Source organism: Ornithorhynchus anatinus, chromosome X5 (assembly GCF_004115215.2).
Source record: "Ornithorhynchus anatinus isolate Pmale09 chromosome X5, mOrnAna1.pri.v4, whole genome shotgun sequence".
NCBI classification, from domain to species: Eukaryota; Metazoa; Chordata; class Mammalia; order Monotremata; family Ornithorhynchidae; genus Ornithorhynchus; species Ornithorhynchus anatinus.
The window spans coordinates 23932472-23945192 of NC_041753.1; the positions used below are offsets into that span (position 1 = coordinate 23932472).

The 12721-nt window shown below is 45.5% G+C and overlaps 2 protein-coding genes across 2 annotated transcripts; both read right to left on the reverse strand.

The window, feature by feature from the left end:
- On the reverse strand, positions 1–945 carry LOC100076662 (putative olfactory receptor 2W6). The gene has a single exon (XM_001507954.3). The coding sequence runs from the start codon at positions 943–945 to the stop codon at positions 1–3; it is 945 nt and encodes a 314-aa protein (XP_001508004.3).
- Positions 946–10089: 9144 nt separating this feature from the next.
- LOC100079630 (olfactory receptor 15-like) lies at positions 10090–11046 on the reverse strand. Its single transcript, XM_001510526.2, has one exon. The coding sequence runs from the start codon at positions 11044–11046 to the stop codon at positions 10090–10092; it is 957 nt and encodes a 318-aa protein (XP_001510576.2).
- Between the last annotated feature and the right edge of the window lie 1675 nt (positions 11047–12721).

Genomic DNA, 12721 nt, shown 5'->3' on the forward strand with positions numbered 1-12721 from the left:
TCAGGCACCTCCAGGCTCCCCTCCCCTCCCAAACACCTTCTTCAGAGCCCCTTTGACATCTTTGTTCCGCAGGGAGTAGATGAGGGGATTGGCACAAGGGGTGATGATGGTGTAGAAGAGTGTGAGGAACTTGCCCTGGTCCTGAGAAGGACTGTCAGCCGGCTGCAGGTACACATAGATGATGGTGCCATAGAAGAGACACACCACAGTGAGGTGAGAGCCACAGGTGTTGAAAGCCTTCCGCCGTCCGACCACCGACTTGATCCTCAGCACGGCCCGAGTGATGAAGATGTAGGAGGCCAGAATTAGCATCAGTGGGGCAAGGACGATTAAGATGCCCAGCGTAAAGGCCAGGCCTTCAAGCGACAAGGTGTCAACACAGGCCAGGCCAATCAGAGCGGGCATCTCACACAGGAAGTGGTCCACTCGGCGGTGGCCGCAACGGGGAAGGAGTAGGGTCTGGGGGGTCATGACCAGAGAGTTTCCCATCCCACTCAACCAGGCCAGGGAGGCCAGCCAGCCACAGAGTCGTGGGGACATTATGACGCTGTAACGGAGAGGCTGGCAGATGGCAGCGTAGCGGTCATAAGACATGACCGCCAACAGGACGCATTCCACACCCCCAAAGGCTAGGACAAAGTAGAGCTGAATGGCACAGCCCAGGTATGAGATGGTCTTGTCTGGCCCCCGCAGGTTGTAGAGCATCTGGGGGATGGAACTGGTGGTGTAGCAGAGGTCCAGGAAAGAGAGGTTGGTGAGGAAGAAATACATGGGGGTGTGGAGTCGAAGGTCCAGGGCCGCCAGGAGGATGATGGTCATGTTGCCAAATAGGGTGAGGAGGTAGAAGACGAAGACAACCCCAAAGAGCACCATCTCCAATCTGGGTCGGTCAGAGAAGCCCACCAAGATGAACCCTGCCAACAAGCTGTCAGTGACATTTGCCATCTCCTGTGGGGACATAGGCGCACCATTCAAGCAGTCCCCAGAAGGATGAATGTACGACCCATTTATCTGGCCTGGTTCTCAAAGATGAGAGGATTTTCCCGAGTGCTTAGTAAGTGCTTTGCGCACAGTAAGCACTCACTAAATGCGAATGAATGAATGAATGAATGAATGAATGAATGAATGAATGAATAAGCAGTCGTTCTAATTCTCTGACTCATTCAATGTCTAAGTGCTTTAAACTACATAGTCTCCAGCCTAGCAAAAGGGGGGCAGAGCTGGGGAAGAGGGAATTGGGACATCGCGGTGAGCCCAGCTGCTGTCCCTCCCACAGTGGCCCCACTGTCTGAGAAGAGGAAGGGGAGGAGAAGGAGCAGATGCAGTGTTATCAGCGATTTGCAGAGTCCAGCCAGGAGGAGATGAATGTCCTTCCCCAGACTATCCCTCTAGCCCTGCTAAATTCTTCTGCTCCAGGCCAAACACGGAGATCCTCGGTTTTTACCACCACTGTCGGCTCCACACCAATGCAAGCATCACAGTTGATTTTCCAGAAATATTCTCTCTGCCTGTCTCTTGATCTCTGTGTCCCACTATGATTTCACTGGGTGAGAAGATTGACAGAGCACTCTATCAATCAGATCCTGTCTGCAGGTACCAATCAGAGGATGCTCCTCTTGAGCATGCCATAAATCAACCTCTTCAACTGGCTGGAGGATGATCGGATCCGGGTGCCCAGGGACAGCCGTAATCCATTTGAATGGCAATGTACGTCTGTTTCGCGTACCCATTTAAGGTGTAATGAAAAACCCACCTTAACAGTAATCAATAATCAACACCCACCCTTTCCTCTCCATTCAAATTGCTACCACACTGGTGCAAGCACTTTTTATAGTATTTGTGAAGTGCTTTCTGTATAATAATAATAATGATGGCATTTGTTAAGTGCTTACTATGTGCCAAGCACTGTTCTAAGCATTGGGAGGGATTCAAGGTAATCAGGTTGTCCCACATGGGGCTCACAGTCTTCATCGCCATTTTCCAGATGAGGTAACTGAGGCACAGAGAAGTTAAGTGACTTGCCCAAAGTCACACAGCTGACAAGTGGCGGACTCCCAAGCCCGTGCTCTTTCCACTGAGCCATGCTGCTTCTCATACTGTATGTACTGTTCTATGAGCTTGTCATGCCCTGTCTCTGCTGTCGCATCACCTTGCTTCCTGACTTCCCTGCCTCCTGTCTCTCCCTTCTCCAGTCCATACTTCACTCTGCTGCTCATATCATTTTGGGAGAGTACAGTAGACTGAGTAGACGTGATCCCTGCTCTCAAGTTCTTACAATCTACTGGGGATTATATTCCATGTTCTCCAGAAGGTGTTTCCTGATTAAGCTCTTACTTTCCAGGCTGTATCAATCTAACAACCTAGTTTAGCATCTATCCTTATCCACTTTGCCTTAGAATTTATTCATTTACTTCTACATAAATTTGAATCTTTGTGTCCTTACTCTCCTTTTTACACTACCATTAAAGAAATAGAGAGCAGAATCAAGGAAAGCATATCCTCTGGGAGACAGAGTGCAGAAATAGGAGGGTAACAGGGTCAATCAATCATTTGTATTTATTGAGTGCTTATTGAGTTAGTAGACACAGGATTGCAGAGCTGCAGTGTTTTCCAATCTTCTCTGCGACTGTGAGATCTGGACCACACACCAATGCCACATCTGGCTTCTCGAGCAGTTTTATCAGCATTGCTTATGGGTCATACTCAATATTAATTGGCAAGGTAAGATCATAAATGATGAAGCTCAAATGTAGGCAGCCTCCTAGCATCAAAGCCAAGCTTACCTTAACACGGTTACGCTGGGTGGGACAAATGAAGAGACTGAGAGACTGTGGGAGGCCCAAATAGTTGCTGTATTGAGAGCTGAAATTGGAAACTGAAGGCCAGAAGAGCAGAGGAAGTGTTTTAAGGACAAGGTAAAATAGCCTCATACAATGCTGCATACCAGCTGAAAACTGGGAGTCGATTGCTGAGGACAGAAGAGAGTGCCTCTGAGCAAAAGCTTTGCATGGAAAGAGAGACAAGAAAGAAAAAAAAAACACTCACTGCATGCTGCAAATATTGAACATAGAAGCACAAAAGACAATTGTTTTCTGTGTTCATTGTGGCTGGGACTGCGGGTCCCACATTGGCCTTTTCAGCCACTCACACACTCACAGATGAACTTTATTGTCTGACATCTTCTTTGTAGGAAAGCTATGTTTTTATCCTGCCATACTCCTGCTATCAAGAATTGTCCTATTATTCTTCCTTCTGCTCCAACTATCTGTAAGTAATTTGCATCATTCTGTCTCCAGTCGCTCATTCGATGACTGGTATGTATTGAGTGCTTACTTTCTGCAGAGCACTGCACTAAGCAGGTGGGAGAGTCCGATACAGTGCTCCTTGATACTGTCCACTTCTATTTCTATTGCCCACAAGTTGCTTAGTGTCTCACATAAAGGTATGATTGATTGACTGATTAATTGAAGGAAGGCATGGAGAAATTTACTAAGTGCTTGCAGGGCCCTCCACTAGAACAAGCTGGGGATGGGATTGTGTTTTCAAATGATCTATTCCCCTGGAAACTTTCCAAGGTGAACTGACTTCCTTCAGCATGAAGGAGAATCCACTAATATGTAAACTACTCCTCTGTGGACAGGGATCGCGTCTACCAACTCCACTCTGATCAGTACGGTGCTCAGTACATAGTGTGAACTTATTAAATAAGCATTAATTGATTTAATGAGAATCCACCTCTCTGTTTCTAGTAGGTTTAATAGTACTTATTGAGCTCCTTCTGAGGGCAATACACCATATTAAGCATTAGAACTGCATAATCCATGTAATAAAGGTGCCCAGGGATCCATGTTGCTTAGCAATAGAGCTGATGTCATGCTCATAAGAGCAAGGAATAACACTAATAATTAGTGTGGCATTTGTTAAGTGCTAACTTTGTGTCAAGCACTGTACTAAGCACTGGGGTAGACACGGGATAATCAAGTTAGACACTGGCCCTGTCCCACATGGGGCTCACTGTCCAAGGGGGAATGAATAGGGTTTAATCCCCATTTTATAAATTAAGAAAAGAAGCACAGAGAAGTGAAGTTATAAAGCAAAAACTCCTTACTATTGGCTTCAAAGCTCTCCGTCACCTTTCCTCTTTTTACCTTACTCCTTTCTCTCCTTCTACATCCCAGCCCGCACACTCCAATCCTCTGGTACTAACCTCCTCCCTGTGCCTCATTCTCGCCTGTCCCTAAGGCGACCCCTGGCCCACATCCTACCTCTGGCCTGAAATGCCCTCCCTCCTCAAATCGGCCAAACTAGCTCTCTTCCCCCCTTCAAAGCCCTACTGAAAGCTCACCTCCTCCAGGAGGCCTTCCCAGACTAAGTCCCCCTTTTCCTCTGCTCCCCCTCCTCTCCCCATTGCCCCTACCTGCTCCCTTTGCTCTATACCCCCGCCCCACAGCACTTGTGTATATATGTACATACTTTTGATTGTAATTCTATTTATTTTTATTAATGATGTGTACATATATAATAATAATAATGATGGTATTTGTTAAGTGCTTACTATGCACCAAGGACTGTTCTAAGCGCTGGGGGAGAATACAAGGTCATCAGGTTGTCCCAAGTGGGGGTCACAGTCTTAATCCCCATTTTACAGATGAGGGGACTGAGGTACAGAGAAGTTAAGTGACTTGCCCAAAGTCACACAGCTGACAAGTGGTGGAAACAGGATTAGAACCCATGACCTCTGACTCCCAAGCCCGTGCTCTTTCCACTGAGCCACGCTGCTTCTCTAAATATATATATAGATATATATATAGCTATAATTCTATTTATTTATAATGATGCTACCGTTGCCTGTTTACTTGTTTTGATGTCTGTCTCCCGCCTTCTAGACTGTGAGTCTGCCCTGGGCAGGGATTGTCTCTATTTGCTGCTGAATTGTACTTCCCAAGCACTTAGTACAGTGCTCTGCACACAGTAAGCGCTCGATAAATAAGATTGAATGAATGAATGAAGTGACTGGCCTAAGATCACAGAGTAGGCAAATGGCAGAGCCAGAAATATAATCTGTCTTCTGACTTCCAGGCATATGATCTTTCCACTAGACCATGTGGCTTACCCATAATTTATTTAATAATTAATTTTGATCAGGCCATTTGAACTAAGTTCGCAGATAAGGCCAAAAATGTTATTTTCCTGTTGCTATTGGCAATGCGCACTCTGAAGGTCTGTGGTCCCGTCCCTGGGGTCCGTCTTTGAGATTTCAGCACATTCCCCAGTCATCGATTTGGATTCAACCATTGGCTGCAATTATGGCTCAATGTTCAACTAGTATCTCCTAATAAATAGACCATACGCCACCCCCCCACCTCCCGCCCTAACTTACCCCCAAAGGGATTGGCTGCTTCAAATTGTTAATTGTCTTTGCTAACAAGTCCCAAGGGTGAAAGGATGAAGCTGGGGGCTTCATCGTGCAGAACCTGGTGCTTTAATAAGATACCTGGGAACTCATACTGGGAATGGTGGCTCTTTCAGCTGCCCATCTCCCAGGCTCCTCGATGTAATGAACCTGAATTCAAGGTTCATATTCTGTAAGTACTCCTTATGTTGAACTTGCCCTCAGTCTATAGGAGTTGTGAAGGCCATCTAGTCCATCTCTCTGTCTCCAGGTGGGTCATTAGAGACCCAAAGAAGGCGATGTCCACTGGTGAGGTGCTTCCTTACCTCACAACCGCTCATTCAGAATACCTAAGGGCCATTTGCATCTTCCCTATTGGTCCTCTGCCAACCAAATGTTTAATAAATGCCAAAAGCCCCAGCTGGAGACCAAATCTCTTGGTAAGGAAAAGAGAAGGAAAATTGTTGTGGAACAGCCACCCTTCTCCATCCCAGATCAAACCTTTTTTCTCCTCCATCCCAGCTCAGCTGATCAGTTATCAGAACCAACATTTTTGATCAATCATTATATGAATCCATTATATCATATCATGCAATGTTGTATATCATACCACCCTGCATGATAGCATGTTATATAATGTGATAGTGTACAATTGTTGCCGAATTTTACATTCCAAGCGCTTAGTACACTGCTCTACATATAGTAAGCATTCAATAAATACTATTGAATGAATACTCTATCGATCAATCAGTAGCATTTATTGGGTGCCTTTTTTTGTAGAGAAAAGTGTACTCAGTTGATGGGTTAAAGGACTTAATTCCTGGTTTATGATGTGATATGACATGGTATCACAGGATATTCTGTGGAACGGTAGGATATATGATATGATATACACCAACCCCTGTCTCTCAATCTTCCAGCCAGCTTCAGACCCAGAAGTCAATAGTTCTATGAGCCTTGTGGAGTAGGAAAAATGATGTTACAAGACAATAGAGTTGTCATGAGGGACGATCTTTAGGAATAAGCAGATGCTTGTTTAGCTGGGGTGGGTTAGGGCCAACCCTAAGGGAAGTCATGTGGACAGAAGAGACAGGCTCCTTCAGGAATGTTATGGCATGTTATGGAATGTAGAAGTTGACCTCAACCTATCCCTCAATCTGCTCAAACCGGAGGGGACCCATCACAAACATTCCTTTCTAGCTCCAAGCCCCATCCGCACCCAGTTTCCTTAATACTCACCGCAGTCAGCCATAGATTTGGGGGTTTCACATCTTGAGTCCCTGACTGTTCCTAGGTACTGAGACACTAGGTAAGACCTGCTTGTGGCAGCAAGGAGTAAGGATGGACCAAATTGGGGGAGATAGGGAGGTAGCTTCAATCCCAGGCATCAATCGACACCTCCCATCTGTATCTCCAGAAAAGTGGTCCTGGAGAAGAAGTCCCTAAGAACAAAGGATCCAAGATGGCATAATGGGAGCATCTTATGAGTTTTAGAGAAGTTGCAGGACCTGATCATCCCCTGATTCCCCTCCCCACCTGGGCCCCAGAGAATAAAAAGTTCTTCCTCTCCTTAATAACTCAGTTCATTACCACTAATGAGATCTGAGGGGAATCTCCAACCCTAAGAAACAAGTCCTCTTTCTCACTGTACCTGTGGGACTCAGAGCTTTCTCTTTTACATTACTTTTCTATCTCTAGTGCTTTCAACTTGGGTCTGTCACCAAACCACCGCCCCCAACCTACCTATCCATGAATTGTGAACCCCTAGATATCCAGGAACTGTGTCTAATTCTCATTCATGCGTTTTTCCCCAGTATGTAACTGCAGTGCTTTTCACATCATAGGTGCCTAACAAATACCATTTTTACTACTTCTACTAAATCACTTCCCCATTTAATCAATCAGTAGTATTCATTTTGCATCTAGCCTGTGTAGAACACTGTTCTGAGCAGTCAGTAGAGAACTTAGAACTCTACGTCGACAGACCGCTGGCAAAATGCATTTTATTGTTTTCTCTTTTATTTTGGTATAGTGTTCTTATTTTTCCAACACGCTTTCACATTTTCACATTTTCACAGTTAACCTTTTTTTCATGCCTTCCCGCCTGCCTGAAGCTCCCTTTCCCTCCACATTCAGCTGACCACCACTCTCCCCATTTTCAAAGCCCTACCTCCATATCTCCAGGAGACTTCCCCTGACTACTCTCTCATCTCTGCACCCTATTCTTCCGCCCTTCTGCATCCTTTTTTGCACTTGAGTCTTCACCCCTTAAGTATGTAGGTACTCACCCCACCACCTTCCCCATCACATTACTTATGTATCTTTGTTTCTCTCTACATGTAATTTACTTTGGTCTCTGTTTCTCCTGCTAGAATGTGGGCTCCATGAAGACAGAGAATGTATCCTCAAGTCTATTTACTCTTCCGAGTGCTTGGTTCAAAGTTCTGTACTATGTAAGCACTTGCTAAACAGTAGTGATGGATTGATTGATTCATATTAATCATCTCATTTTATCCTCACAAAACCTGCTAGAGGTAGAGAGTATCAGATATTATTATCCGTTACCCCCATCTTTCTAATTAGGAAACTGAGGCCCAGTGAGATTAAAGGACTGAGGTATTATTCAGTAAATTATTGCTTTACAGTAATCAATCAATAGTATTTACTGAGTGCTTACTGTGTGCAGAAAACTGTACTTATATTTTCACTTGGGAAAGTATAATACAATAGAATTGTATAGAAGAAAACTTCACAGACTGCACTGTGTTCAGATGGGTCTGTCGGAGACAAGTTTATTTCTACTAGCGCTAGTAGGAAGTGGTCATTGACGGAGCTTCTCCTGCTAGCCAAAACCAGCTCAACTCCACCTTGAAATAGGCTTGCATATACACACAGATAGGCGGGTGGAAATGTGTTATATGTGATTGACAGCGAGGCCTGCAATTTATTTGAGCAAGAGAGCAGTGCTATTATTACACTTAATGATGATAGAGCGGATATCGGTTTCACAGTATATTACAGAAAGGGAAAATGGAGCTCGGCTCGCAGTTTTCCTGGTTTAGATAGCCAAGCAGACCTAGAAGTGAAACAGCTAAAGAGAAGAGGACTGTGGGGGTGGGCTAAGGCCTAGTCCAAAAAGGGGCCAAGGATCGTGTCAGACCACTGTGCCTACACACTTTGTAGGCCTGATCCCTGCCCACGGGGAGCATACAGTATAAAGAGGGAGAAGGTCCTGACTCTAGTGGTGAGTAGAGACACATGCTGCCAGGTAAACTAATCTTTGTCGAACATCGACTCCACTGCTGTGAGGTGTGTTAGGGAGTGCTTTTGCCCACTCTGAATAATCCCCAGGAACTGACACTGACTCTTCTCCATGGCATCAAGGAGAACCCATCCTGCATTTAACCACCTCTGAGGGAAAGGGAACATAGATCCTCAGGAAGCTTAGTGACCGTACTAGCTGGTGTGTGGCTAAGGGTATACCATGGACTCTGAATCACAAGGAATCTGAAATTCTGCTCTTCTAACCACAGCTCCCTACTGCCTTTAGTTTGTATTTTGCTATATAATAATAACAATAATAATATTTGTTAAATATTTGCTATGTGCTAAACGCTGTACTAAGCACATGGGTAGATGCAAGATAATCCGTATTATGTATTATATATTTGTCCTTGTATCTTGTGCTGTTTTAGTGTTTTATTTTATCTTTGTCCCTGTGTCTAAGTCGAGTCCTCCCCTTCCCCTCCCTTTACTCATAGAATATGAACCCCTTGAAGGACGGGATATGTGTCTAATTTCCACCTGAGTACTCTTTCCCAGAACTTAATACAATGCTTTGCATTCAGTAAATGCTTAGTAAACACCATTAATATTAATATGACTATCACTAGTAATAATAATAATAATGATGGTATTTATTAAGTGCTTACTATGTACCAAGCACTGTTCTAAGAACTGGGGTAGATACAGGGTAATCAGGGTGTCCCATGTGGGGCTCACAGTCTTAATTCCCACTTTACAGATGAGGTAACTGAGGCACAGAGAAGTGAGGTGATTTGCCCAAGGTCACACAGGCGACAAGCGGAGGAGCTGGGATTAGAACCCACATCCTCTGACTCCCAGTCCCCTGCTCTTTCCACTAGTCCTCATTCAATCCCTGCCCTCGAGGATCTTGTAACAGCTGTACAAAAGGCATTTGTTGCACACAAGCTGTTTACACTCTAAAGGGGGGGAAACCCTGTGTGTCCAAATATATGCATGTTCATGTATGTGTGTACCTGGAAAAACGTGCACACGTGTGTGGGTAAATGTACGTGCTTGTTTTGTGTGTGTTTGAATGTTTATCTCTATGCGTGGGTTTCTGTCACCCTTGTCTAGGTATGTCTCTGGGGTTCTTACTTCCCTGATTTGTACTCACTTCTTTGCCTGTTTGAAAAAGATCCCCGCCTCATGGAAGTTTTGGTCCCTGTGGATTATTTAATGGGAAGTTACGAGGTGTTGGCCACTGTCGTTCACCTCTGGGTAAGTACGATATAGAAAGAAGACACAGTCCCTATCCTCAAGGAGTTTACAATGGAATAGTCACACCTAAGCCCCCAAACATTCAGATTATTTAGCCTAGGATCCTACCTCTTTTCTTCAAATCATGAAAACCCAAGCTCCTTAGGAGGTGGCGGGTGGGGTAGGGTAGTCCCTCATGCCTCACCCCTCCTACCCCGGCTTTGACTGCTCTTCCCCAGAAGCCTCTTCAGCGCCCCTTTCACATCTTTGTTCCTTAGCGTGTAGATGAAGGGGTTGAACATTGGGGTGACGACGCTGTAGAATAGGGTCATGAGTTTGGCCTTATCCCGGGAGTTGTCGGCAGAGGGCTGGACGTACATCCCAATCACTGGGCCATAGAAGAGTGAGACCACGGTAACGTGAGAGCCACAAGTGTTGAAGGCCTTGAGCCTGCCTGCAGAGGAGCGGATCCTTAGCACCGCCACAGCAATGAAGCTGTAGGACACCAGGATGAGAGACAGGGGCACCAGGGCATAGAAGGTGCCCACCACGGAGAGCATGGCCACATTGAAGGAGGTGTCCACACAGGCCATCTCAATGACCACCGGCACCTCACAGAAGAAGTTGTCGACCACGTGGTTCCCACAAAGGGGAAGCTGGACGGTGAGTGAGCTCTGCAGCAGGGAGTTGGCCAAGCCACTGACCCAGGCCGTGGCCACCAAGAGGATGCTGAGACGCTGATGCATGATGGCCAGGTAGTGCAAGGGTTTGCAGATGGCCACATAGCGGTCAAAGGACATCATGGCTAGAAGGATGCACTCAGTGGCCCCCAGGAAGTGAAAAATGTAGAACTGGGCCACACAGCCCCCATAGCTGATGGTCTTGTCTGGGCCCCAAAGGTTCTTCAACATCTGGGGAACTGTCGTGGTGGTGAAGCACAGATCCAGGAAGGACAAGTTGCTCAGGAAGAAGTACATGGGGCTATCCAACTTGGGATCCAACCGGGACACCAAAATGATGGCCACATTGCCCACCAGAGTGAAGAGATAAGCGACGAGGACCATGAGGAAAAGAGGCATCTCCAACCAGGGCCGGTCAGAGAAGCCCAGAAGAATGAAGACCCAGTGGGAGCTCACATTCTTGTGATCCATCTTGCAGAAGCCCCTACTGAGGGAGATAGAACGAGAATGAAGATTTCTATTTCCAAACCACTTTGACCCCAAGATGTTCAATGAACCCTAAGCTGTTCACCCAACAGCTCAGTCAGGAGTTGCAGGAGAAAGAGGCAGGAGCAGTTCTTCCTGGTTTTCAGAGACACGGTGAGAGCAAATGACTTGTCTGGGCTGAGATAACAAGTCCGTGGTGGAGCCATTATTAGGACTGAACAACCTGGCCTAGTGATGAGAACAAGGGCCTGGGAGTCAAGGGACCTGGGTTCTAATCCCAGTTCCACCACTTATCTGTTGTGTGACCTTGAGCAAGTCACTGAACTTTTCTGTGCCTCAGTTTTCTCCTCTGTAAAATGGGGATTCAATGCCTGTCCTCCCTGCTACTTAGACCGTGAGCCTCATGGGGGCAGGGACTGTCTGACCTGATTAACTTGTATCTACCCCAGCACTTAGAACAGAGCTTGACATATAGTAAGCACTTGGCAAATAACATAATAATAATAACCAAATCTAACAGTCCAGAATATGAAGTCAGTTCTAGACAGAGTCTATAGTCAGGGAAGTGAGTCCAGGCCACAGGGCACAGGACCTCTGTGAAGGGATAAGGCATAATCAGCCTGCCTAAGGAGTTTGGACAAGAGAATGGGAGCCAGGAAATGGTGAATGAACCAGAGAATCAAGAGAACCTCTTGAAAGAGCATAGTATGGGCTGTTACTGAGAATGTTTTAAAAAATAAAGGAGCCAGGAGAGAGGGAAAAGTTGACAACAGCAATAAGGATGGGGTGAAAAGTGGGGAAAAGTCATTTTACTACCCATCTCCAAGCTTGAACAATTAATAATAATAGTTATTATTATCAAGCACTTACGTGACAAACACTGTTCTAAGCTCTGGGGGAGATAAAAGATAATCAGGTTAGCCTCAGTCACTGTCTCACATGAGGGTCACAGTCTAAGGGTAGTGCAGAGCACCTAAATTTCAAAGTGTTAGTGGGCTGGACTCTCTTCGCACTTTTCTGATAACAGCAGAATTCATCTTCTATATCCCACAAATCAAGCAATCAATGCTATTTATTGAGTGCTTACTATGAACTATTGCCTCCCACTTTCGAACCATCTCTTATGCCGTGTCCACACTGTCAAGCCTTATTTTCCTTATTCTCTCCTGCAAGTAAATTCACCTGTCCCTACCACACCCCTGCCATTCTTCCAAATTCCATTCAAGGCTCACCTCCTCCAGAAAGCCATCTCAGATAATCCTACCTGAATCCACTTGCTCTGCTCATTTACAAAACACATTTAGCACTCCCCTCTATGTCTTTAGAGGCAGCTGACATTGTCCCTGACAGACATTTCTTCATATATTCATTTGTATTTGTTCTCTTCAATTAGGAGTGTGTCCTTTTGTATCTTCCCATTATACCCTAGTACATCCTATTACTCACTGGTACAACCTGTGAAGTGTATGAAGGGTAGAGAAGATATATTTGCCTCCCTATGTTACAACCCATTGGCTGGTGGAGTAATAGCAGGTAACCCAAGCACCTGTTGATTAGGAAAATCAATCAGGGTGGCTGCTAGCAGAGTCTGAAAAAGAAATGTTGGAAAGACACAATGTCCCATCCACCAACCATGATGTGAAGCTGTGTCCTGCCAGAA

Excerpts from the sequence above, each read along its gene's own strand:
- LOC100076662 (XM_001507954.3), bottom strand. The coding sequence starts at position 945 with ATGGCAAATGTCACTGACAGCTTGTTGGCAGGGTTCATCTTGGTGGGC.
- LOC100079630 (XM_001510526.2), bottom strand. The coding sequence starts at position 11,046 with ATGGATCACAAGAATGTGAGCTCCCACTGGGTCTTCATTCTTCTGGGC.